Genomic DNA, 26,945 nt, shown 5'->3' on the forward strand with positions numbered 1-26,945 from the left:
TAAAAGAGATCTTTAATACTTATTGAGATACAGGCGCACAATATTTGGGGAAAACATTTTTTAATAGAAGTTCAATATCTAGTTTGTGCATGTCATCTTCACACATTCTTCTTTAAAATAAAGTTATTAACTATGCAAAGTGACCCACATTTGGTTTCTGAACACTGAAAATATAACAATTTCATATATCCAAGTGAACCATATGTTCTTAAAAGAGAATATTAAAAGAAATGTTTAAAAACGATTAACTACCTAAATGACTGAGATATCTTTAACACTTTTTGAGATACAGGAGTGCAAACTTCATGTGGAAAAACAAACAATAAGTGAACATTTCCCAATTTTTGAAGCATCACCATTGGCATATAAGGCAGCAAGTATTGCTAAACTCAGCTGATTTTAATAGACCTACCAATATCCAAGTCAAAATAAAATAATGATGGTGCAGTCTTTATAAAGTTATGTATAACTATTCCATTTATAATTTAGATTTTCAGCCTGTAATTGATCGCATCTACAAAATATATACATATTCATGTATAATATATAATCGGTCTGAACAAAACTGACAGACAGACTGAATGAAAATGCTAATGTATGCTATTTTAATGTCAAAAATATGTAGGAATGGTTTCTCATAGTACTTTTAATAGTGAATTTTAACCTAAGGGTTAAATATTAAAAACACACATCAATATGTGATTATCATATAAAGTGTTGATCCTGTGGTTCATCTCAGTCTGTTGATAGACATTGAAATGATCTTGATGTGCCAATTTACAGAAGATTTCACACATCATCATAATGAATGAGGAGAAAACGGGGAACTATTGGCTTTTCAGCAGCTTAATTGAACATAATGGCCATGTTTTTTCTGCAAGACTATTGTTTCACTAATTGTCAGTTGCAACATTTTGTTTTTCTTTGTTTTGCACTATTCTCATTTTAATTGTATGCTGAAATGCTGTAATTACTTTGACAATATAAATGTAAAAATATTTGTAAGTACCTAGCTGGATGAACTGATAGACTTCTTCTTGAAATGATTGTCTACTTTTGATAAACAATAGTGACCAATTCTCCACACCGCAGACTAATGATAACTTCATAACGTCTAATACATACTCACTCTCCTCTTCCCTGTGGTTTAAGTCCTACCTCTCAGATAGATCTTTCAGGGTGTCTTGGAGTGGTGAAGTTTCTAAGTCACAACTTCTTGCTACTGGGGTTCCTCAAGGCTCAGTACTTGGACCACTTCTCTTCTCCATCTACATGACATCATTAGGATCTGTCATTCAGAAGCATGGCTTTTCCTATCACTGCTATGCTGAATACATTCAGCTCTACTTCTTATACCAACAAGATGATCACCAAAAAACCTCATGTTACTGCTCTTCTCATCAGGTTACAATGGCTACCAGTAGCTGCTTGCATCAAATTCAAGGTACTGAGGCTTGCCTACAAGACGACCACTAGTACCACACCAATATACCCAAACTAAACTTATTCTCTGCTCCAGAGTTACTATAAAGCACTAATATAACTAATTTATAAGGTAATATATTATTCTAATATGGTTATTATCTTTATTTTTTGGGCATACTCAGTCATCTGTAATAATGACAAAACCATTATCTATAATATAGAAAACTCCTTATAAATAGATCAGTGGATAAAACACTGAAGCGTCACACTTTTTCTTAGTGTCTGTGTCCATAGTGACTCTTTGTTCTCTTGAGTAATTTGTTTTGCACATTAACCAGGAACATACTCGGAGTTGAGTGAACTTTCTCCCAGATGCATTATTGGAACCAGCATACCTTGAGTAAGCAAGATTTGGGTTGAACATCCAAGAGTTCAGAGTGTATGTGATGGTAAATTAACCTTGTTTTTTGAATACCCCCTAGTTTTCAATCTGTGGTATCACATATTTGATGAGCCAAAGCTTAGTTATGTCATTTGTTTCACAGCTACCAAAACAGTCAAAATAAAAAGGATTGCAGATGAAGAAAAGTTTGTTCCTCAGTACAGGGCTCTAGACTAACTTTCTGCACTGGTTGCACAAAAGTAAGGTGCACCCAAATTTTCGACCGCATTGCATTTAACACTCCATTTTTCAAGTTTTTTTTTTTAAATCGCTGTCCATATAGACAATATTGGCTTGTTGCCTAAATGATTAACTTACAATCTGGTCAACATAAAGTTCTTTATTTGAAGCACAACTCTACAAGAAAGGTAACTTACTGAAAAAGTGTTGGTGCTTAAAGTGCTTCACTGAGCTAAAAATTAAAACATCTCAAGATAAATGAAATAAAAAGAAAAAGTGTTTTAAGGTCTTCCAACTGAACATCTCATGGCTCAATGTCTTCTGGACTATTCTCAATTGCAGTCACATGCCCCTCGGATGGCCATATCCTGTATTTTGGCCTTCTTGATCTTTGGTCTTGACTAAACCAGCGGGCCACGTTCTCTCTAGCATCAATATCTTTCATACCTGGCACCTCTACACTGAATCTGATCAGATATTCACTGTGTCTGAATGAAGGAATGCTCTTTATTAAGTTAATTTAGAAATGGTTTGGAGCATTTTTTGTTAAATATAAGTTTTAGGTTTTTTTTAAGTAAAGACCAAGCTGCTAGTGGCAGAGAGTGAGCCTATGTTCGATCAGTTTAGCCTTTTCAAATCATCACGAATTGTCTAAAATAAAATCTATGCTGGATTGAAAGAGTTTTTGTACCAGATCGAGTGCCTCTTATTCTATATTATATTATAAAAGATCACTCTAAATTGTAAATTAGACAAATGCATTTTCTGTAAAGTTGCTTTAAAACAATGTCAAGTAACCTTTATTTTTGTAGCGCTTTAAACAAAATACATTTCGTCAAAGCAACTGATCAACATTCATTAGGAAAACAGCGTGTCAATGATGCAAAATGAGAGTTAAAGGCAGTTCATCATTGAATACAGTGATGTCATCTCTGTTCAGTTTAAATTGTATTGGAATGTGTATTATAAAAAAATGCTACACAAATACATTTGAATTGAATTATGCTAACCCAAAGATACAAAATAGAAGAATTAAAAATAAATACAATCTCGCTGCTCAAACTGTGTATAAACATTTTTTTTATATTTCTTTACTCCTTTTCATTTAGAATTTGCTTGTACTTTTAATTTCAATATGTATGTTAATATAAAAAATGCTTTTCATACTTAAGTACAATAAATATTACACACTTTAAAACTTTTACTCAAGTAATATTCTAAATTGTAACTTTCACTTCTACAAAAGTCTTTTTCTGAAAGATATCTGTACTTTTATTTGACTGTGGCTTTTAGGTACCTCATCCACTGAGTATATCTGAATCCGAACTGATTCATATTGAACAGAAGTGTTTTGTGGGCAGGTGATCATGTGACTGAGTTAACCAATACAATATACAGTGGAAAAAACTAACAAAATAAGCCAAAACATTATATATAATGTATAATAAATAATTGGTCTGAACAAAACTAGAAGACATGCTGAATGAAAATTCTAATTTATGCTATTTTATTGTCAAAAACATGTCAAGTGCAAGAATGGTCTCTGTAGCCTTTAATAGTGTTTGTAATAATGAACTTAAACTTTAGGGGTAAAATATTAAAAACACACATCACTAGGTGATTATCACATAAAGTGTCAATCCTGTAGTTTGTCTCAGTCTGTTGACACACAATGAAATGGTCTTAATGTGCCAATTTACAGAAGATCTCAGACATCATCATAATGAATGAGGAGAAAACAGGGAACTATTGGCTTTTGAGCAGCTCTTTCGATAATAGTCAGCTATCAGGATGACAGCTGTGTTGTTTCTTTCAGACTATGAATTCACTAATTGTCAGTTACACTGTTTTGTTTTTGTTGTTTTGCACTATTCTCATTGTAATTTCTTTGCCGATATGAATATACAGTATATCTGTCATGCTGATAAAGCACCTGGAAGCTAACTAGCTGGATGAATAGATAAACTTTGCTCATAATTATGACTTAAGACAAATCTTTTTCATATGTTTCGCTACAGAGTTTTTTTGTTTGAAACTCTTTCCACACTGAGTACAGTGATACGGCTTCTCTCCAGTGTGAACTCGCTCATGGGTTTTCATGTGTGCAGGCTGAGTAAAACTCTTGTCACAATATGAACACTTGTAAGGTTTTTCTCCAGTATGAATTCTTTGGTGCTGTTTCAGTTGTTGACTTGTAGTAAAGCTCTTTCCACACTCAAAACACATGTGTTCTCTCACTCCATTATGTGTTTTCTGGTGCTGTTTAAAATTATCCAGTCGTGAAAAACTCTTTCCACAGTAAGAACACACATGAGGCTTCTCATCTGAATGAACTGTCAGGTGTGCTTTTAGACTTGATGATGAAATAAACTTTTTACCACACTGATCACAGTTAAAAGACTTTTCTCCAGAGTGAATGTGCAGATGATAACGGAGACCTGATGCTGCAGAAAAACTCTTTTCCACACTGAGGACATGTGTATGGTTTCTCTCCAGTGTGGATTATTTTGTGCTTATTAAGGCTTCCTTTGTCTCTGAAACTCTTTCCACACTGAGGGCATGTGTATGGTTTCTCTCCGGTGTGGATCCTCATGTGCGTCTTAACGTTTCCTTTGTGTTTGGAACTCTTTCCACACTGAGAGCAGGTGTGAAGCGGTTTGTCTTTCTTTCTTGAAGTTTTGATTTTACAATGTTCCTCCTCCACTTCATTCACCTCATGTTTTTGCTGTTTTACTTCCATCCAGACTAAAATAAACAAAAATGTGGTTTAAATCAGTTAAAGTGAACACAATTTAATAGCAGAAACCAAAAGAGGTCACATATTTATCTGTGAGTATCAAGTATCAGATCTTTAATGTGTCAAAGGTTAGTTCTGTCATTCCTTGTTATTAAAATTAAAACGTGCATATGATCAGCTAGATGGATAATTTTATAATTCCTAATGCTCATTATTTCAGAGGCACTTTTATTGTTTTATTGTCTGTTATCAGTCAACAATGAAGAATCAAGAATGGACACAAACCTATTTGTTCCTCAGTATCTTCATGTTTTATTCTGGATAGTTCTGGATCACTCATTTCGTCAATCTCCCTCTTCAGCTTCTTCTCCAGTCCTGTAGGATCAAGTGAATGTTCCTCACCTTTTTAACACAAGCACAAACTCCGCCCACCACAGATTCTGAAGATTTCATTGGTTGTTTGAATTCACAGTGATCATCTACACAACACTGAAATCATTAGTATAGGGTTAGTTTGTGGCAAAGCAACCAAATTCCCCAACTTGAATTTTTTATTTTGTCCTTCTTTGAAGTGGCAGCATATAAACTCTGCTTTTTTTTCACTAAATGACCTACACATCTCTGTTCAAAAATATAATAATGACACTGCATTCTTTCTCAAATATTTAGTTTTTTTGGTGCCAAATCTCTTTACTGATTACTCAGTACATATTCATTCATGACATTTAAAATTCTTCATTTATGTATTTCTCCCTGGATCAAAGAGCTGTGAACTGAATCCATGAAGTCTCTTGTTGGCAGGTGACTCAGTGATTGACTTGAAGTTTGTACTCCTGTATCTCAATAAGTAGGTTATGAAAGACATCTCGATTACCTTTCAGGTGTATAATGGTTCATTATTAATGGTTAATGGTTCTTCACATCATCGTAATGAATGAGCTTTTCAACAGCTCAGATGGCCGTGTTTTTTTGGTCAGACTATTGTTTCACTAATTGTCAGTTACACCCCTGATAGCACACATACAACACAGGTGTATATTTCACATCTGCATTTACATCTGCAAGACATTGCAATAGGCCCTATGTCTATCCCCTCCCCCTTGTTTAAATGTCAAATTTAAAAAGGTTAATTACTTAAATCCCAGTGATTAATGTCACACGTGTATTGCACTGACTGTATTGTGCTATGCTGTTTGTTATGTGTTCTATGTTCATTAATAAAAATAAAAAAAATACAAAATAAAAATTTGCCTCTCTTCTTCTCTTTGTTTTTCGCTCTTCTGGATTTGTATGTAAAACTCAAAAATGCTTTAGTGTATTGCTGCCACCTACTCAAAATTGCTGGTTGCACACACACATACACATGTAGGGTTCTCATGTTTTATGCTTCAAGATTTCTATTTATTCGTCACATGAGAATGAGGATCTGCCATAGATATAATGATCTACTTTACATTATTTTCACTTGATCTGCACTGAATGATCTCTCCTGATAACTGAGTATTATCAAATGAGCTGCTTAAAAGCCAATAGTTCCCTGTTTTCACCTCATTCACAATGATGATGTCTGAGATCTTCTGTGAATTTGCACATTAAGATCATTTCATTGTGTGTCAACAGACTGAGACAAAGCACAGGATCAACACAAATAAAATGTATTAGTGAATATAACTAAAATACTAGAATAGGCTAACATCAATAAAATCACACATAATCCGAGATATTGGTGAAAATGAAATTTTATTTGCATCATTATACAGAACCTATGCACCGTTTATTCTGCATTTGTAATAATAATGCATTTATGTAACAAAATAGGTCAATTGTTTCTTACACTGACAAATGGCTGGTTGTTGGGTTTTGTTACATATTTTTCCTGTTTCTAGCTGTTTCTTTGTCTATGTGTAATGAGAAGATTTCAACTAAAGAATAAAAACAGCAATCTAAAATTAAAGTGATTGATTACTTTTGTTGTTCTCCAACAAAACATAAAAAATAAAAAATACATCTTGGGAAATCTCATGGCATTTCAGAGAAAACTAATAATCTGCGCTAATCTCATATTAACTGTATCTGAATCAATTATTTACTTGAAATATCAAGCGCCTCCCTCTGACACAGAACAATGCTTTTTAATATGAGATTTGTTGACTGAGTGAAACTCTCTCCAAACTCAGTACAGTGAAATGTTTTTCTCTCCAGTGTGAACTCGCTCATGCCTTTTCAGACCTCCAGAGAAACTCTTGTCACAATAGAAGCACTTGTAAGGTTTCTCTCCAGTATGGATTCTTTGGTGATGTTTCAAAGAGTCAGCTCTAGTAAATGTCTTCCCACACTTATTTCACACTTCATAATGTGTTTTCTGGTGCCGTTTGTAAACGTCCAGTCGTGAAAAACTCTTTCCACAGAAAGAACACAAGTGAGGTTTTTCTCCAGAGTGAATGTGCAGATGAAGACTGAGACCTGACATAGAGGCAAAACTCTTTCCACACTGAGTACAGTGATACGGCTTCTCTCCAGTGTGAACTCGCTCATGGGTTTTCATTTGTGTAGGCTGAGTAAAACTCTTGTCACAATATGAACACTTGTAAGGTTTTTCTCCAGTATGAATTCTTTGGTGCTCTTTCAGTTGTTGACTTATAGTAAAGCTCTTTCCACACTCAAAACACATGTGTTCTCTCACTCCATTATGTGTTTTCTGGTGCTGTTTATAACTGGCCAGCCATGAAAAACTCTTTCCACAGCAAGAACACACATGAGGCTTCTCTTCTGAATGAACATTCAGGTGTGCTTTTAGACTTGATGATGAAATAAAGTTTTTACCACACTGATCACAGGTAAAAGGCTTTTCTCCAGAGTGAATACGCAGATGATAACTGAGACCTGATGCTGCAGAAAATCTCTTTCCACACTGAGGGCAAGTGTGTGGTTTCTCTCCAGTGTGGATCCTCATGTGCGTCTTAACATTTCGTTTGCATTTGAAACTCTTTCCACACTGTGAGCAGGTGTGAAGCGGTTTGTCTTTTTTTCTTGAAGTTTGGATTTTACAATGTTCCTCCTCCACTTCATTCACCTCATGTCTTTGCTGTTTAACTTCCATCCAGTCTAAAATAAACAAATGATGTGGTTAAAATCAGTTAAATGAACACAATTTAATAGCAGAAACCAAAAAAATAAATCACGTTTTTATCTTTGATGTGTCAAAGGTTAGTTCTGTAATTTCTTGTTAATAAAATTAAAATGTGCATATGATCGGTTAGATGATCATTTATAATTTATTGCTAATTATTTCCCAGCCACTAAATCTTTTTAACAGAATCTTTAATGTTTCTCAGCAGTCAACAATGAAGAATCAAGAATGGACACAAACCTGTTGTATCTTCATGTTTCATTCTGGATGGTTCTGGATCACTCATGTCGTCAACCTCCTCTTCAGCTTCTTCTCCAGTCCTGTAGGATCATGTGAATGTTCCTCACCTTTTTAACACAAGCACAAACTCCGCCCACCACAGATCCTGAAGATTTCATTGGTCATGTCAATCACAGTCATCGTCTATACAACACTGAAACCAATCCAGTACAAACCTGTGACCTCAGTATAGTTTAATTTTTTGTGTCAAATCAAGCAAATCTCTGAAACTTCCCCCAACTAAATTGTTTGGTTTTCTTCATATTTTTAATGAAGAAAGCCAAACATAAGTAGTGTAAAATACCAGATATTTAATGTCATGGATAATTACAGAGTAAACCATTATTTTAGAGGTGAGTAAAAAATTAAATGTTTAAGTGGGATTTGGGGCCAAATTACAGGATAAAAATGACTTTGGAAAGATGAAAGATGTTTTATTCTATTAGTACAATCGGTTGACTTCAGCAATAATTGTTGCATTATGACAGTTCAAGTATGGGGAAAACACTTTTTAAGGTTTTTTTTTTGTTGTTGTTGTTGTTTTTTTCTGAAGTTTGCACTCTTGTTTCTCATTAGGTATTAAAATATCTCAATAACCTTTAAGCTGGTTAATGTTTCTTATTAATGGTTCTTAACAAATATTTATTTGAATATTATCATGTTTAAGGTCTTATATATGTTTCAATTCCAGAGTAGCCTAATGGATATGTGCAATTTTCAGTTTTCAGAAACCAAATGTGGGTCCCTTTGCAATAACTTTTTATTTTTTAAGAGTAATGTCTGAAGAAGATATAATGTTGAAACTAGAAAAACTGCATTGAATATACCTGTCTGAATGCCATGCCACCAAAATATGATTTTCCCAAAGATTGTTTGCCTGTGTCTCAATCATTCAAGATCTAAATATGATTTTCTTGACTTAATTTCCTTAATTCCTCATTTTTAAAGCCCTAAATGTTTCAATCCCAGGGATATGATGATCGTAATGTGTCTATATGAGTAAATTGTTGAAATTTACTCATTTTAATACAGATTAAAGAAGACTGTCTGAGGAACAAATAATCTTAAAACTAGAAGTGCATCTTTCACGTTTACTCCACTACAATTCCTAATTAAATTACAAAGCAGATTCGGAAGAACACCGACTGCAAGAAAGCAGGTTTCATGAATTATTAGTGGTTAATGACTTCTAAATAAACACATTTGCTCGTGTGCAAACCAATCATTTTCCACTCAAGTCGAGGCTTGGGTGTGTGATAAATAGCCTATTATTGTAAGTGTTGTTTTAATGATGTGTGATCTGACATTATTGAGTATATCACAAAATTCAAACAAAAACACAAAGTGCACACACTACCTGATCTAATATATTAAAACACATTTAAAATGATCAAAATTAAAGGCATAGTAAATTGGTTGCAAAATGCCTCTATATGTATTTTATGTCTATATCATTTGATATGGTTATTATCAAACTAAAAGTGTTTTTTCTCCAGATATCAGCAATGTAATATTGTGTGAATGACTGTGTGAATACATCTAAATGCCACTTCAGATGCAGATCTCGGAAAGGTTTTCTTATGTTGGAATGAAAGGGTTTTTATACCAGATCAAGTGGCTTTTATTCTTTATTATATTATAAAAGATAACTCTAAATTGTAATGGAGACACATGCATTTTCTGTGAAGTTGCTTTGAAACAATGTGTATTGTAAAAAGCGCTATACAAATAAATTTGAATTGAATTATGCTAACCCAAAGATACAAAATAGAAAAGTTAAAAATTAATACAATCTCGCTGCTCAAACTGTGTATACATTTTTTTTTCATTTACTCCTTTTCCATTTTGTATTTACTTGTACTTTTACTTTCAAAATTTATGTTAATAAAAAAAATACTTTTCATACTTAAGTACAATAAATATCACATATTTAAAACTTTTATTCAAGTAAGATTCTAAACTGTGACTTCTGCCAAAGTCGTTTTCTCATAAGATATCTGTACTTTTACTTGAGTGTTGCTTTAAGGTACTTCATCCACTGTGTATTTCTTTCATTAGATGGAGATTTGAACTGAATCCATAAAGTCTTTTGTTGACCGGTGACTGTGTGATTGAGTTAACCAATAAAATCATCAGTGGAAAAAAAAACAAACAAAACATTATATATAAAGTGTATAATTGGTCTGAACAAAACTAGCAGACATGCTGAATGAAAATGCTAATTTATGCGATTTCAAAGTCAAAAACATGTAAAGTGCAAGAATGGTTTCTGTAGACTTTAATATTGTTTGTAATAATGAACTTTAACTTTAGGGGTAAAAGATTAAAAACACACATCAGTAGGTGATTATCACATAAAGTGTCGATCCTGTAGTTTGTCTCAGTCTGTTGACACACAATGAAATGATCTTAATGTGCCAATTTACAGAAGATCTCAGACATCATCATAATGAATGAGGAGAAAACAGGGAACTATTGGCTTTTCAGCAGCTCAGTTAAACATGACAACTGTGTTGTTTCTGTAAGGCTGTGAATTCACTAATTGTCAGTTACACCGTTTTTTCTCTGTTGTTTTGCACTATTCTCACAGTAATCGCTTTGACAATATGAATGTACAAATATTTGTCATGCCAATGAAGCACCTGGAAACTAAGGAGCGGGATGAATAGATAAACGTTGCTCATAATGATGACTGCAGACAAATCTTTTTCATATGTTTCGCTACAGAGTTTTTTTGTTTAAAACTCTTTCCACACTGAGTACAGTGGTATGGTTTCTCTCCAGTGTGAACTCGCTCATGTAGTTTCATGTTTTCTGACTGAGTGAAATTCTTGTCACAATAGGAGCACTTGTAAGGTTTCTCTCCAGTGTGAATCCTTTGGTGCTGTTTCAGACGGAAGACTGTAGTAAAGCTCTTTCCACACAAAAAACACATGTGATCTCTCACTTCATTATGGACTTTCTGGTGCAGTTTACAACTGGCCAGTCGTGAAAAACTCTTTCCACAGTAAGAACACACATGAGGCTTCTCATCTGAATGAACTGTCAGGTGTGCTTTTAGACTTGATGATGAAATAAAGTTTTTACCACACTGATCACAGTTAAAAGGCTTTTCTCCAGAGTGAATACGCAGATGATAACGGAGACCTGATGCTGCAGAAAAACTCTTTCCACACTGAGGGCATGTGTACGGTTTCTCTCCAGTGTGGATCCTCATGTGCAACTTAAGGCTTCCTTTGTGTCTGAAACTCTTTCCACACTGTGAGCAGGTGTACAGCTGTTTGGCTTTTTTTCTTGAAGTTTTGCTCTTACAACATTCATTCACCGCATGTCTTTGCGGTTTTACTTCCATCCAGTCTAAAAATAAACAAATTATGTAGTTAAAAATCAGTTAAAGTGAACATGATTTAAAAGCAGACACAAAAAGAGGTCAATGCATCTTTTTTAGAAGAAGCTTTAATGTCTGTCAGCAGTCAACAAAGAAGAATCAACAATAGACTCAAACCTGTTTGTTCCTCAGTATCTTCATGTTTTATTCTGAATGGCTCTGGATCACTCATGTCTTCAATCTCCTCTTCAACTTCTGCTCCAGTCCTGAATGTTTCTCACCCAATGCTTCCCAAACATGTCCCAGAGGCCTTCCTGCAGATTTTCTATGTATCCCTAATCAAACTCACCCAATTTAGTTATTGCGGTCTTCTAGTAACGAGCTGATGAGTGTAATCAGGCATGTTATATAAGGGAGACATACAAAAGGTGCAGGGCAGGGAGGAGTCTAGGACAGGTTTTGGAAGCACTGTAATGTCCTCACCTTTTTAACACGGTTAAAGCACAAACTCCGCCCACCACAGATTCTAAAGATTTCATTGGTCTACACCAGTGGTTCTCAATTCCAGTCCTGGGAACCCCCTGCTCTACACATTTTGCATGTCTCCCTTATTTATAACACACCTGATTGAGATCATCAGCTTGTTAGAGGATAGAGACATTAACTGAACCAATGAGCTAATGATCTCAATACTAAAACTAAGTCGACACCAATGGCATTGGGCATTGGGTAAATGGCAAATATCACCTTTACAATGATGAAGGGTTTGCCTTACACACCAAATATAAAAAAGAACAGGAGCTTCCTCAAGTAAGCTAAAAAGGGGTACATATTGACAAAAAAAAAAGGCAACAGACAATGACACGTATGGTTATTCAGACAATCTCAGACTGATAACATGAAAAAATTTTAAATACCTCCATCTAATGCACTGCCAGTACTTGCATTTATTTGCACTGATTGAAAGTCTATATATTCTATAGACCAGGGGCCTGTACCATGATGGTAGCTGAACAAATTCAGATCTACAGGATTAGTTTTGAGTTGACAAAATCAAACCTCTCCAATCCGGCTCTGTTGGTACCATGATGCTAATCATCAACTTCAGCTTTGAAACGGAGTTTGTGGATCAAGTTTTATTTACTTCTTGCGAGAGACCCAGCGAGACTCAAAACTAAAGGTTTTGCAAAACCTTAAGAGATTGAAGAATATGACGAAATTAAACGACAAATGAAAAGTTAAGGATGACAAATAAAATTAATTATCTTGCTCTATCAGTGCAGTGATAAGTGCAACTTGTTAATTAAGATTATACTTTTGAAAATATATAGGGATAGAGACTTGAACATGTAAGGTCAGATTTTTGTTTTTTAAATAGTGCAATACTACAGTTTATTTATATTACATGATCACCTAAAATTGCTTGTGTGTAATAGATAAATAATACTAATAATATGAATCATAATAATTATATAAATCATAAAATGACTCAGTAATTATCATTAAAGCCAGAGATCTTTTTTTAAGCATTAGTGACCTTTAAAGGGTTAGTTCATCGAAAAATCATAATTATGTTATTAATAACTCACCCTCATGTCGTTCCAAACCCGTGAGACCTCCGTTTATGAACTACAAATTTGACTTGTTTACGTCTAGCGTTATAATAATTATTATTTTGTTTTTCTTCGTTTCTAATGTCGCAATACATCATACTTTCATAAAATCATGCAACATACTTTACCTTGTTTGTGCACATTGTTTATTCCAAAACCAGTGCTGGATAAACAGTGAGCGTGCGTGCGACAGTAGACTGACTAATTTACGAAAGCGGTAATGGACAATTCCGCTTCCAACCTGTAGGGCGATCTAAGAGGAAAAGTTCCATGGTGTGGCTTTAAGGCAATCCTTTACAATCTTAATGTATTTTTATTGGAAAATTAATGACAGATTAAAAAAAAAAAAAAAAGGACAAACAAAAAACCTAAATATAGATTAATGTGTTAATCAAAATAAATTTACAACATCATATCAAAACAAAGAAAACTGCAGATTTTTTAACATAACTGCACATATATCTTTCTACAACAAGCAATAGGTTTTGAGTTTTGAAATATGGTCATAACAAACTAACAGTACCAATGACACCAAATTAAAAGGTAAGTTAACATGGTACAAATAAGAAACAATGGACTCCTGGACCCCAATGCTTTTCTCTCAAATAACAGCTCAACACGTTTTTGGCAGTTCAGCCATACATCTTGTTCTCAGTTTGTTACGTCTGTAGTAATATCCCATATCTCCATAGCCATGCCATTTGAGAGCTATCACTAGACCTTGCTCAGCCTGACTGACCAAGAGCCCAGCGCCGAGCCTTCTTGCTAGCAAAGTCATTGATCAAGTCTTTGAAGTTTAGCTTTCTAGCCATCTGACTTTCAATGGACAACATGGCAATACTGCATTCAGGAGACCAACAGGGGACAAGTTATTTTTGGTAGCTGAGAGTTGCACAGCACTGGTCACTATCATCTATATCTGGTCACTTTTTACCCCATCGCCCATTAATCTATTTGTGCAACGATTTGAACAACAATTGAGAAGTATTTTATATATTCAGTTATATTAAAAAGAGATAAGAATAATACATTACTGTCGTGGATATTCTAAATCATAGCAACCATAGCATCTGGAAATGACGCTTTTCATTCAATCTATTCCCAAAGATTGTGCACCTGTATCTCAAGTAAGTATGATTAAGTTAACCAATAAAATCAGCAGTGAAAAAACAAACAAAACATTATATATATATATATATATATAGTGTATAAATGGTCTGAACAAAACTTGCAGACATGCTGAATAAAAATGTTAATTTATGCTATTTCAATATAAAAAATATGACAAGTGCAAGAATGGTTTCTGTAGCCTTTAATAGTGTTCGTAATAATGAACTTTAACTTTAGGGGTAAAAGATTAAAAACACACATCAATAGGTGATTATCACATAAAGTGTTGATCCTGTAGTTTGTCTCAAACTGTTGACACACAATGAAATGATCTTAATGTGCCAATTTATAGAAGATACGCTACAGAGTTTTTATGTTTAAAACTCCACACTGAGTACTGTGATATGGTTTCCCTCCAGTGTGAACTCGCTCATGTACTTTCATGTTTCCAGACTGAATGAAACTCTTGTCACAATAGGAGCACTTGTAAGGTTTCTCTCCAGTGTGAATCCTTTGGTGCTGTTTCAGATGATCAGTTCTAGTAAAGCTCTTCCCACACTCAAAACACACATGATCTCTCACTTCATTATGTGTCTTCTGGTGCAGTTTATAATTGCCCAGTCGTGAAAAACTCTTTCCACAGTAAGAACACACATGAGGCTTCTCTTCTGAATGAACTATCAAGTGTGTTTTTAGCCTTGACAATGAAATAAACTTTTTACCACACTGATCACAGTTAAAAGGCTTTTCTCCAGAGTGGATGCGCAGATGATAACTGAGACCGGATGCTGCAGTAAAACTCTTTCCACACTGAGGGCAAGTGTATGGTTTCTCTCCAGTGTGGATTATTATGTGCTTATTAAGGCTTCCTTTGTCTCTGAAACTCTTTCCACACTGAGGGCATGTGTATGGTTTCTCTCCGGTGTGGATCCTCATGTGCATCTTAACATTTCGTTTGCGTTTGAAACTCTTTCCACACTGTGAGCAGGTTTGAAGCGGTTTGTCTTTTTTTCTTGAAGTTTTGATTTTACAACATTCCTCCTCCACTTCATTCACCTCATGTTTTTGCTGATTTACTTCCATCCAGTCTAAAATAAACAAATGATGTGGTTAAAATCTGTTAAATGAACACAATTTAATAGCAGAAACCAAAAAAAAAAATCAAGTTTTTATCTTTGATGTGTCAAAGGTTAGTTCTGTCATTAAAGACATCTGACATTAAAATGTGCATATGATCGGTTAGATGATCATTTATAATTTATTGCTAATTATTTCCCAGCCACTAAATCTTTTTAACAGAAGCTTTAATGTTTCTCAGCAGTCAACAATGAAGAATCAAGAATGGACACAAACCTGTTGTATCTTCATGTTTTATTCTGGATGTTTCTGGATCATTCATGTCATTAACCTCCTCTTCAGCTTCTTCTCCAGTCCTGTAGGATCAAGTGAATGTTCCTCACCTTTATAACACAAGCACAAACTCCGCCCACCACAGATTCTGAAGATTTCATTGGTCGTGTCAATCACAGTGAATCGCAGTAATCATCTACAACACTGAAACCAATCCAGTACAAACCTGTGACCTCAGTATAGTTTAATTTTTTGTGTCAAATCAAGCTAATTTCAGAAACTTCCCCCAACTTAAATGTTTGGTTTTCTTCATATTTTTAATGAAGAAAGCCAAACATAAGTTGTGTTAAATACCAGATATTTAATGTCATGGATAATTACAGAGTAAACCATTATTTTAGAGGTGAGTAAAAAATAAAACATTTAAGTGGGATTTGGGGCCAAATTACAGGATTAAAAAAATGACTTTGGAAAGATGAAAGATGTTTTATTCTAGTACAATTGTTGCATTGTGACAGTTCAAGTATGGGGAAAACACTTTTTATGTTTCTTTTTTTTCTGAAGTTTGCACTCTTGTATCTCATTAGGTATTAAAATATCTCAATAATCTTTTATTTGGTTAATGTTTCTTATTAATGGTTCTTAACAAACATTTATTTGAATATTATCATGTTTAAAGTATTGTTATATATATGTTTCAATTGCAAAGTAATGGATATGTGCAATTGTTACATTTTCAGTTTTCAGAAACCAAATGTGGGTCCCTTTGCATAGGTAATAACTTTTTATTTTTAAGAGTAATGTCTGAAGAAGAAGTTCTAGCTGAAACTAGAAAAACTGCATTGAATATACCTGTCTGAATGCCATGCCACCAAAATATGATTTTCCCAAAGATTGTGTGCCTGTGTCTCAATCATTCAAGATCTAAATATGATTTTCTTGACTTAATTTCCTTAATTCCTCATTTTTAAAGCCCTAAATGTTTCAATCCCAGGGATATGATGATCGTAATGTGTCTATATGAGTAAATTGTTGAAATTTACTCATTTTAATACAGATTAAAGAAGACGGTCTGAGGAACAAATAATCTTGAAACTAGAAGTGCATCTTTCCCATTTACTCCACTACAATTCCTAATTAAATTACAAAGCAGATTCGGAAGAACACCGACTGCAAGAAAGCAGGTTTCATGAATTATTAGTGGTTAATGACTCCTAAATAAACACATTTGCTCGTGTGCAAACCAATAATTTTCCACTCAAGTCGAGGCTTGGGTGTGTGATAAATAGTCTATTATTGTAAGTGTTGTTTTAATTATGTGTGATCTGACATTATCGAGTACATCACAAAATTCAAACAAAAACACAAAGTGCACACACTACCTGATCTAATATATTAAAACACATTTAAAATGATCAAAATTAAAGGCATTGTAAATTGGTTGCAAAATGCCTCTATATGTATTTTATGTCTATATCATTTGATATGGTTATTTTCGAACTAAAAGTGTTTTTTCTCCAGATATCAGCAATGTAATATTGTGTGAATGACTGTGTGAATACATCTAAATGCCACTTCAGATGCAGATCCCGGAAAGGTTTTCTTATGTTGGAATGAAAGAGTTTTTATACCAGATCAAGTGGCTCTTATTCTTTATTATATTATAAAATATCACTCTAAATTGTAATGGAGACACATGCATTTTCTGTGAAGTTGATTTGAAACAATGTGTATTGTAAAAAGCGCTATACAAATAAATTTGAATTGAATTATGCTAACCCAAAGATACAAAACAGAAAGTTAAAAATTAATACAATCTCGCTGCTCAAACTGTGTATACATTTTTTTTCATTTACTCCTTTTCCATTTTGCATTTACTTGTACTTTTACTTTCAATATTTATGTTTAAAAAAAATACTTTTCATACTGAAGTACAATAAATATCACATATTTAAAACTTTTATTCAAGTAAGATTCTAAACTGTGACTTCTGCCAAAGTCGTTTTCTCATAAGATATCTGTACTTTTACTTGAGTGTTGCTTTAAGGTACTTCATCCACTGTGTATTTCTTTCATTAGATGGAGATTTGAACTGAATCCATAAAGTCTTTTGTTGGCCAGTGACTGTGTGATTGAGTTAACCAATAAAATCATCAGTGGAAAAAAAACAAACAAAAACAAAACATTATATATAGTGTATAATTGGTCTGAACAAAACTAGCAGACATGCTGAATGAAAATGCTAATTTATGCGATTTCAAAGTCAAAAACATGTCAAGTGCAAGAATGGTTTCTGTAGACTTTAATAGTGTTTGTAATAATGAACTTTAACTTTAGGGGTAAAAGATTAAAAACACACATCAATAGGTGATTATCACATAAAGTGTTGATCCTGTAGTTTGTCTCAGTCTGTTGACACACAACGAAATGGTCTTAATGTGCCAATTTACAGAAGATCTCAGACATCATCATAATGAATGAGGAGAAAACAGGGAACTATTGTCTTTTCAGCAGCTCATTTGATAATAGTCAGTTATCAGGATGACAGCTGTGTTGTTTCTGTCAGACTATGAATTCACTAATTGTCAGTTACTTTTTTGTTTTTGTTGTTTTGCACTATTCTCATTGCAATTTCTTTGCCGATATGAATATACAGTATATCTGTCATGCTGATAAAGCACCTGGAAGCTAACTAGCTGGATGAATAGATAAACTTTGCTCATAATTATGACTTCAGACAAATCTTTTTCATATGTTTCGCTACAGAGTTTTTTTGTTTAAAACTCTTTCCACACTGAGTACAGTAATACGGTTTCTCTCCAGTGTGAACTCGCTCATGTAGTTTAAGGCTTCCAGACTGAATGAAACTCTTGTCACAATAGGAACACTTGTAAGGTTTCTCTCCAGTGTGAATCCTTTGATGTTGTTTCAGATGTAAGCCTCTAGTAAAGCTCTTTCCACACTCAAAACACATGTGATCTCTCACGTCATTATGTGTTTTTTGGTGCTGTTTAAAATTATCCAGTCGTGAAAAACTCTTTCCACAGTAAGAACAAACATGAGGCTTCTCTTCTGAATGAACTGTCAGGTGTGCCTTTAGTCTTGTTGATGAAATAAACTTTTTACCACACTGATCACAGTTAAAAGGCTTTTCTCCAGAGTGAATGTGCAGATGATAACGGAGACTTGATGCATCAGTAAAACTCTTTCCACACTGAGGACAAGTGTGTGGTTTCTCTCCAGTGTGGATCCTCGTGTGTGTCTTAAGGTTTTCTTTGCGTTTGAAACTCTTTCCACACTGTGAGCAGGTGTGTGGTTTCTCTCCAGTGTGGATTCTCATGTGTCTATTAAGGCCTCCTTTTTCTCTGAAACTCTTTCCACACTGTGAGCAGGGGATGAGAGGTTTGTCTTTTTTTCTTGAAGTTTGGATTTTACAATGTTCCTCCTCCACTTCATTCAGATCATGTTTTTGCTGTTTTACTTCCATCCAGTCTAAAATAAACAAATTATGTAGTTAAAATCAGTTAAAGTGAACACAATTTAATAGCAGAAACCAAAAGAGGTCACATATTTATCTGTGAGTATCAGATCTTTGATATGTCAAAGATTAGTTCTGTCATTTCTTGTTAATAAAATTTAAATGTGCATATGATCATCCACTAAATCTTTTTAACAAAAGCTTTAATGTTTGTCATCAGTCAACAGTTAAGAACCAAGAATGGACACCAACCTGTTTGTTCCTCAGTATCTTCATGTTTTATTCTGGATGGTTCTGAGACACTCATGTCTTCAATCTCCTCTTTAACAGACTCCATCTTTACCATAGTATGAGTCATTTTCAGCAGCTGCTCCTGGTGTCTGCTCCGGTCCTGTAGGATCATGTGAATATTCCTCACCTTTTTAACACAGTTAAAGCACAAACTCCGCCCACCACAGATTCTAAAGATTTCATTGGTCGTGTCAATCACAGTGATCATTTACACAAGACTGAAACAAATACATTACAAACTTTAGTATAGGTTTAGTTTGTGGCAAGCAACCAAAATTCCCCAGCTCAAATGTTTGATTTTATTCATATTATTTTCTGAAGAAAGACAACAATAAATAGTGATGGAAGACTTTTAATTGTTTTTTTAATTTAATATCATGAATAATTCACAATTTTGTAGAAGAGAGTGATTTCACTAAATGACCTATACATCTCTGTTCAAAAATATAATAATGACGTTGCGGTCTTTCTCAAATATTTATTTATTGGCTGAAAATCTCTCAAGAACATGACCATGACATTTAATATTTTGTCCTCTGTCTTCATTTATGTATTTCTCTCACCTGGATGGAAGAGCTGTGGACTGAATCAATGAAGTCTACATGTTGGCAGGTGACTGAATGATTGACTTGAAATCCTGTATCTCAATAGTCAAGTCAAGTCAAGTCTGCTTTATTTTCAATTCTTCTACATACATACAATTGTACATACATACAGAGAATCGAAATCGCGTTACTCTCAGGCCCCTGGTGCATACAGATAACACTGACAGTAGAGCCTAAAAATCTAGATCAAGTATAAAATGTAGATACAACTATACAATAAGGGAATGTAAAAACTCCCTTATTGGGGCCGGGGGAGGGGGGGGGCAAGTTCAGGAGTGAGTTCAGCTTCCTGAAAGTTTGATGAATGAAGCTGTCCTTCAGTCTGCTGGTCCTGGCCTGGAGACTCCGCAGTCTCCTCCCTGATGGCAGCAGGCTGAAGAAGCCGTGAGACGGGTGGGTGGTATCACCTGCCATGCAGAGAGCTTTACGATTGAGACGGGTTCCATAAATGTCCTGGAGGAAGGGGAGAGAGACACCAATGATCTTCTCAGCTGCTCTCACTATGCGTTGCAGAGTCTTTCGGCAGGACGCGTTGCAGGCGCCATACCACACAGTGATGCAGCTTGACAGCATGCTCTCGATGGTGCCTCTGTAGAAGATGTACATGATGGGGGGTGGGGCTCTGGCTCTCCTCAGTTTGCGGAGGAAGTTGAGACGCTGTTGTGATTTTTTGGCCAGTGCTGCTGTGTTTTCAGTCCAGGGGATGTGCACGCCCAGGAACTTGGTGCTGCTCACTCTCTCCACAGTCACACCGTTGATGGTCAGAGGAACGTGCTGAGTGTGCGCTCTCCTGAAGTCTACAACAATCTCCTTTGTCTTCTCCACGTTCAGAGAGAGATTGTTGTCACTGCATCATCTGGCCAGGCGTCTCACTTCGCTACTGTAGTTTGTCTCACCTTTGTTGCTAATGAGACCCACCACAGTCGTGTCATTCGCAAACTTAATGAAGAGGTTGGAGTTGTGCGATGGTGTGCAGTCATGGGTCAGTAGAGTGAAGAGGAGGGGGCTCAACACACATCCTTGGGGGGCCCCAGTGTTCAGTGTGATGGTGCTGGATGTGTTGCTGCCGACCCATACTGCATGAGGTCTTCCAGTCAGAAAGTCCAACAGCCAGTTGCACAGCAAAGTGTTGAGCCCCAGCTGGACTAGTTGAGGGATGATTGTGTTGAATGCTGAACTGAAGTCAATGAACAGCATTCTGACATATGAGTCCTTTTTCTCCCGATGTGTGAGTGTTGAGTGGACGGCAGTGGCGATGGCATCATCGGTCGACCGGTTGGACCGATATACAAATTGGAAGGGGTCCAGGGAGGGGGGAGACTTGATGTGGTGCATGAGGATGGGAGTAAGTGCAATGGGACGGTAGTCATTGAAGCAGGATGGAGATGGCTTCTTCGGAACTGGAATGATGGTGGTAGTTTTGAATCATTTGGGAACAACAGCCTGACTCAGTGAGATGTTGAAAATGTCTGTGAAGACATCAGTGAGTTAAGCTGCACAGTCTCTCAGTACACGTCCAGGGATGTTGTCAGGACCCGGAGCTTTGCGTGCATTGATCCTGCTGAAGGATCTCCTCATGCTGTCTGAGATCAGTGTCATCACCTGGTTGCCGGTAGGAGGTGGAGTCTTCTGTGCAGTGGTGCTGTTTTGTTGCTCAAAGCGAGCGAAGAAGGTGTTCAGCTCGTTCAGTAGAGAGATGTTGCTGTCACAGGTCCGTGGTGGGGGCTTGTAGTCCATAGTGGTCTGTATCCCCTGCCACAGGCTCCTAGTGTCTGTCGCTGAATTGATGGGCTATCCTGTCTCTTAGCTTCTCTGATGCTGCGGGACAGGTTGGCCCTGGCTGTTCTCAGGCCAACCTCATCTCCAGCTCTGAAGGCATCATTCCGCATCTTCAGGAGTCTGTAGACCTCCCCTGTCATTAGCATGACAGTGATGTGGTCTGAGGCTCCGAGGTGGGGGGAGGGGGGGGGGGGGTTTGTAAGCTCCTCTCTGTGTGGTGTAAACAAAGTCTGAAATGTTATTACCTCGTGGTGGAAATGCTGTTGCTGAGCCATGTTTCCATGAACACAAAAACACAACAGTCTCTTACAGTCCTCTGAGTTGAAAGTAGTAATCGAATATAGTCCACTTTATTGTCTAACGAGCGTACGTTAGCCAGTACGATGGTGGGGATAGATGGCTTGTGTGGGTTAGCCGTTAGCCTAGCCCGAATACCTCCGCGGTTACCCCTCTTCTGCTTCCTCTCACACCACTTTTGGCGCCTCTGCTGTGGGCGAGATGCAGTAGTGGGGGTCGGTGATGGTGTAAGCCTTCGTAGCAGACCGAGATCTCGCAGCTGTTCTGCGTGCGCGGAGTTTAACTGTAAAAATGCGGTTCTGCCGACATCGAGCAGAACCTTGCAACTGTATGCGCGCTTACAGAGAGTTATACGCGATGAGGACGTACAAAAACACTGCGACTCACAAGACAAAAAACACGAAAACATTGTTCTGTCGGGACAGAGAGAAGCCGCTGCATGTGGACGGGCCGCCATCTTGGTTATCTTATATAACCTACAATAAGTAGATTATTAAAGACATCTCAATAACCTTTCAGGTGTATAATGGTTCCTATTAATGGTTAATGGTTCTTCACATCATCTTAATGAATGAGCTTTTCAACAGCTCAGATGGCCGTGTTTTTTTGGTCAGACTATTGTTTCACTAATTGTCAGTTACACCCCTGATAGCACACATACAACACAGGTGTATATTTCACATCTGCATTTACATCTACAAGACATATATTTTAGGATGCTTGCTCATCTGCAATAGGCCCTATGTCTATCCCCTCCCCCTTGTTTAAATGTCAAATTTAAAAAGGTTAATTACTTAAATCCCAGTGTTATTTTATGGTATTCATGTAAACATACGTCATAAGTGAATATTAAAAAAAGGCAAGCAAATACAGAATTTAACCCAATAAAAAATAGATAATAATGTTAATAAACTCATTGCATTCAGTGAAACTCTTTAGGGTATTCATTGAATGGCGATCATGGAGTTTGATAACTTATTCATTTAACTTTGCGAGTGTCTGTTTCTTAACGTGGTACGAAAGAAATAAAGGCCTACACAAGCTCCCTACTGAGTGCTAATATTGTGTTATGCTGTAGGTTCTGAGCTCTTTCAGCAAACTGAACTTTTATGCACTATTATAATACAATTATTTTACAAGTTCATCTGCTCTGTCCTTGTTTGTTATATTTGTTTATTTTTGGTAGCTGAGAGTTGCACAGCGCTGGTCACTATTATCTATATCTGGTCACTTTTTACCCCATCGTCCATTAATCTATTTGTGCAACGATTTGAACAACAATTGAGAAGTATTTTATATATTCAGTTATATTAAAAAGCGATAAGAATAATACATTACTGTCGTGGATATTCTAAATCATAGCAACCATAGCATCTGGAAATGACGCTATTCATTCAATCTATTCCCAAAGATTGTGCACCTGTATCTCAAGTAAGTATGATTAAGTTAACCAATAAAATCAGCAGCGGAAAAAACTAACAAAAAACATTATATATAGTATATAATTGGTCTGAACAAAACTTGCAGACATGCTGAATAAAAATGCTAATTTATGCTATTTCAATGTCAAAAATATGACAAGTGCAAGAATGGTTTCTGTAGCCTTTAATAGTGTTTGTAATAATGAACTTTACCTTTAGGGGTAAAATATTAAAAACACACATCAGTAGGTGATTATCACATAAAGTGTCGATCCTGTAGTTTGTCTCAGTCTGTTGACACACAATGAAATGATCTTAATGTGCTAATTTACAGAAGATCTCAGACATCATCATAATGAATGAGGAGAAAACAGGGAACTATTGTCTTTTCAGCAGCTCAGTTAAACATGACTACTGTGTTGTTTCTGTCAGACAGTGAATTCACTAATTGTCAGTTACATTGTTTTGTTTTTGTTGTTTTGCACTAATTGCATTTACAATATGAATGTATAAATATTTGTCATGCCAATAAAGCACCTGGAAAATAACGAGCGGGATGAATAGATAAACATTGCTCATAATGATGACTGCAGACAAATCTTTTTCATATGTTTCGCTACAGAGTTTTTTTGTTTAAAACTCTTTCCACACTGAGTACAGTGGTATGGTTTCTCTCCAGTGTGAACTCGCTCATGTACTTTCATGTTTTCTGACTGAGTGAAATTCTTGTCACAATAGGAGCACTTGTAAGGTTTCTCTCCAGTGTGAATCCTTTGGTGCTGTTTCAGACGGAAGACTGTAGTAAAGCTCTTTCCACACAAAAAACACATGTGATCTCTCACTTCATTATGTGTTTTCTGGTGCAGTTTACAACTGGCCAGCCGTGAAAAACTCTTTCCACAGTAAGAACACACATGAGGCTTCTCATCTGAATGAACTGTCAGGTGTGCTTTTAGACTTGATGATGAAATAAACTTTTTACCGCACTGATCACAGTTAAAAGGCTTTTCTCCAGAGTGGATACGCAGATGATAACGGAGACCTGATGCTGCAGAAAAACTCTTTCCACACTGAGGGCATGTGTAAGGTTTCTCTCCAGTGTGGATCCTCGTGTGCAACTTAAGGCTTCCTTTGTGTCTGAAACTCTTTCCACACTGTGAGCAGGTGTGCAGCTGTTTGGCTTTTTTTCTTGAAGTTTTGCTCTTACAACATTCATTCACCACATGTCTTTGCGGTTTTACTTCCGTCCAGTCTAAAAATAAACAAATTATGTAGTTAAAAATCAGTTAAAGTGAACATGATTTAAAAGCAGACACAAAAAGAGGTCACTGCATCTTTTTTAGAAGAAGCTTTAATGTCTGTCAGCAGTCAACAAAGAAGAATCAACAATAGACTCAAACCTGTTTGTTCCTCAGTATCTTCATGTTTTATTCTGAATGGCTCTGGATCACTCATGTCTTCAATCTCCTCTTCAACTTCTGCTCCAGTCCTGAATGTTTCTCACCCAATGCTTCCCAAACATGTCCCAGAGGCCTTCCTGCAGATTTTCTATGTATCCCTAATCAAACTCACCCAATTTAGTTATTGCGGTCTTCTAGTAACGAGCTGATGAGTGTAATCAGACATGTTATATAAGGGAGACATACAAAAGGTGCAGGGCAGGGAGGAGTCTAGGACAGGTTTGGGAAGCACTGTAATGTCCTCACCTTTTTAACACAGTTAAAGCACAAACTCCGCCCACCACAGATTCTAAAGATTTCATTGGTCTACACCAGTGGTTCTCAATTCCAGTCCTGGGAACCCCCTGCTCTACACATTTTGCATGTCTCCCTTATTTATAACACACCTGATTGAGATCATCAGCTTGTTAGAGGAAAGAGCCATTAACTGAACCAATGAGCTGATGATCTCAATACTAAAACTAAGTCGACACCAATGGCATTGGGCCACAATCACACCAACCAAAATGGTACGCTTATTTATTTTACTTATGCATGTCAACTACATAAATATCACCTTTACAATGATGAAGGGTTTGCCTTACACACCAAATATAAAAAAAAGAACAGGAGCTTCCTCAAGTAAGCTAAAAAGTGGTACATATTGACAAAAAAAAGGCAACAGACAATGACACGTATGGTTATTCAGACAATCTCAGACTGATAACATGAAAAAATTTTAAATACCTCCATCTAATGCACTGCCAGTACTTTCATTTATTTGCACTGATTGAAAGTCTATATATTCTATAGACCAGGGGCCTGTACCATGATGGTAGCTGAACAAATTCAGATCTACAGGATTAGTTTTGAGTTGACAAAATCAAACCTCTCCAATCCGGCTCTGTTGGTACCATGATGCTAATCATCAACTTCAGCTTTGAAACTGAGTTTGTGGATCAAGTTTTATTTACTTCTTGCGAGAGACCCAGCGAGACTCAAAACTAAAGGTTTTGCAAAACATTAAGAGATTGAAGAATATGCCGAAATTAAACGACAAATGAAAAATTAAGGATGACAAATAAAATTAATTATCTTGCTCGATCAGTGCAGTGATAAGTGCAACTTGTTAATTAAGATTATACTTTTGAAAATATATAGGGATAGAGACTCGAACATGTAAGGTCAGATTTTTTGTTTTTTTTAAATAGTGCAATACTACAGTTTATTTATATTACACGATCACCTAAAGTTGCTTGTGTGTAATAGATAAATAATACTAATAATATGAATCATAATAATTATATAAATCATAAAATGACTCCGTAATTATCATTAAAGCCAGAGATCTTTTTTTAAGCATTAGTGACCTTTAAAGGGTTAATTCATCGAAAAATCATAATTATGTTATTAATAGCTCACCCTCATGTCGTTCCAAACCCGTGAGACCTCCGTTTATGAACTACAAATTTGACTTGCTTTACGTCTAGCGTTATAATAATAATTATTTTGTTTTTCTTCATTTCTAATGTCGCAATACATCATACTTTCATAAAATCATGCAACATACTCTACCTTGTTTGTGCACATTGTTTATTCCAAAACCAGTGCTGGATAAACAGTGAGCGTGCGTGCGACAGTAGACTGACTAATTTACGAAAGCGGTAATGGACAATTCCGCTTCCAACCTGTAGGGCAATCTAAGAGGAAAAGTTCCATGGTGTGGCTTTAAACAAAGTAGTTCTTCGGTCCACTAGCCTCTGATCTGGCTTCGCTGGTGAGACTACATGTCATGAGTATACTGTCAAGGGCCTCAATGACAGAAGGAAGGTGTTGTGCTACAGATTTAACAGTCATGATTCTTGAACTCCAGCAGGTATCGGAGAGGCGATGCAAAGAGCAATCTGTTTTCTCTTTGTAGATGGCCCAGCATTCTGGGCTGGCACTAAAAAGTCAGTAAAGGCAGGTTGATGCATCAAAAAAATGTTGCTACTTCTGGGCTTGTCTGTGCAGCATGCACACCTACAAGATTTAAGCTGTG

At 36.0% G+C, this 26,945-nt stretch overlaps 1 protein-coding gene and 1 pseudogene across 1 annotated transcript; both read right to left on the reverse strand.

Annotated features, from left to right (window-relative positions):
* LOC113081242 (zinc finger protein 493-like) overlaps positions 1–8,200 on the reverse strand; it is a 41,617-nt pseudogene extending 33,417 nt beyond the window's left edge.
* Positions 8,201–10,818: 2,618 nt separating this feature from the next.
* Positions 10,819–25,046, reverse strand: LOC113081243 (zinc finger protein 420-like). The gene is made up of 8 exons (XM_026253314.1): positions 24,866–25,046; positions 24,061–24,717; positions 22,218–22,381; positions 19,325–19,463; positions 18,359–19,086; positions 14,683–15,186; positions 10,985–11,416; positions 10,819–10,842 (listed from the first exon to the last, which is right to left on the reverse strand). The coding sequence occupies exons 1-8, from the start codon at positions 24,918–24,920 to the stop codon at positions 10,819–10,821; spliced, it is 2,703 nt and encodes a 900-aa protein (XP_026109099.1). The 5' UTR covers positions 24,921–25,046.
* Positions 25,047–26,945: the final 1,899 nt, after the last annotated feature.

This window comes from Carassius auratus, unplaced genomic scaffold, assembly GCF_003368295.1.
Source record: "Carassius auratus strain Wakin unplaced genomic scaffold, ASM336829v1 scaf_tig00033530, whole genome shotgun sequence".
In the NCBI taxonomy this organism is placed as follows: domain Eukaryota; kingdom Metazoa; phylum Chordata; class Actinopteri; order Cypriniformes; family Cyprinidae; genus Carassius; species Carassius auratus.

Coding starts and splice junctions, on each gene's coding strand:
- LOC113081243 (XM_026253314.1), bottom strand. CDS start 24,920: ATGAGTGATCCAGAGCCATTCAGAATAAAACATGAAGATACTGAGGAA. Junction 22,382..24,060: donor GAAACATATGAAAAAGATTT/GTCTGCAGTCAT, acceptor ACTCTCTGTAAG/CGCGCATACAGTTGCAAGGT. Junction 10,843..10,984: donor ACATGAAACTACATGAGCGA/GTTCACACTGGA, acceptor CCCGCTCCTTAG/TTTCCAGGTGCTTCATTGGC.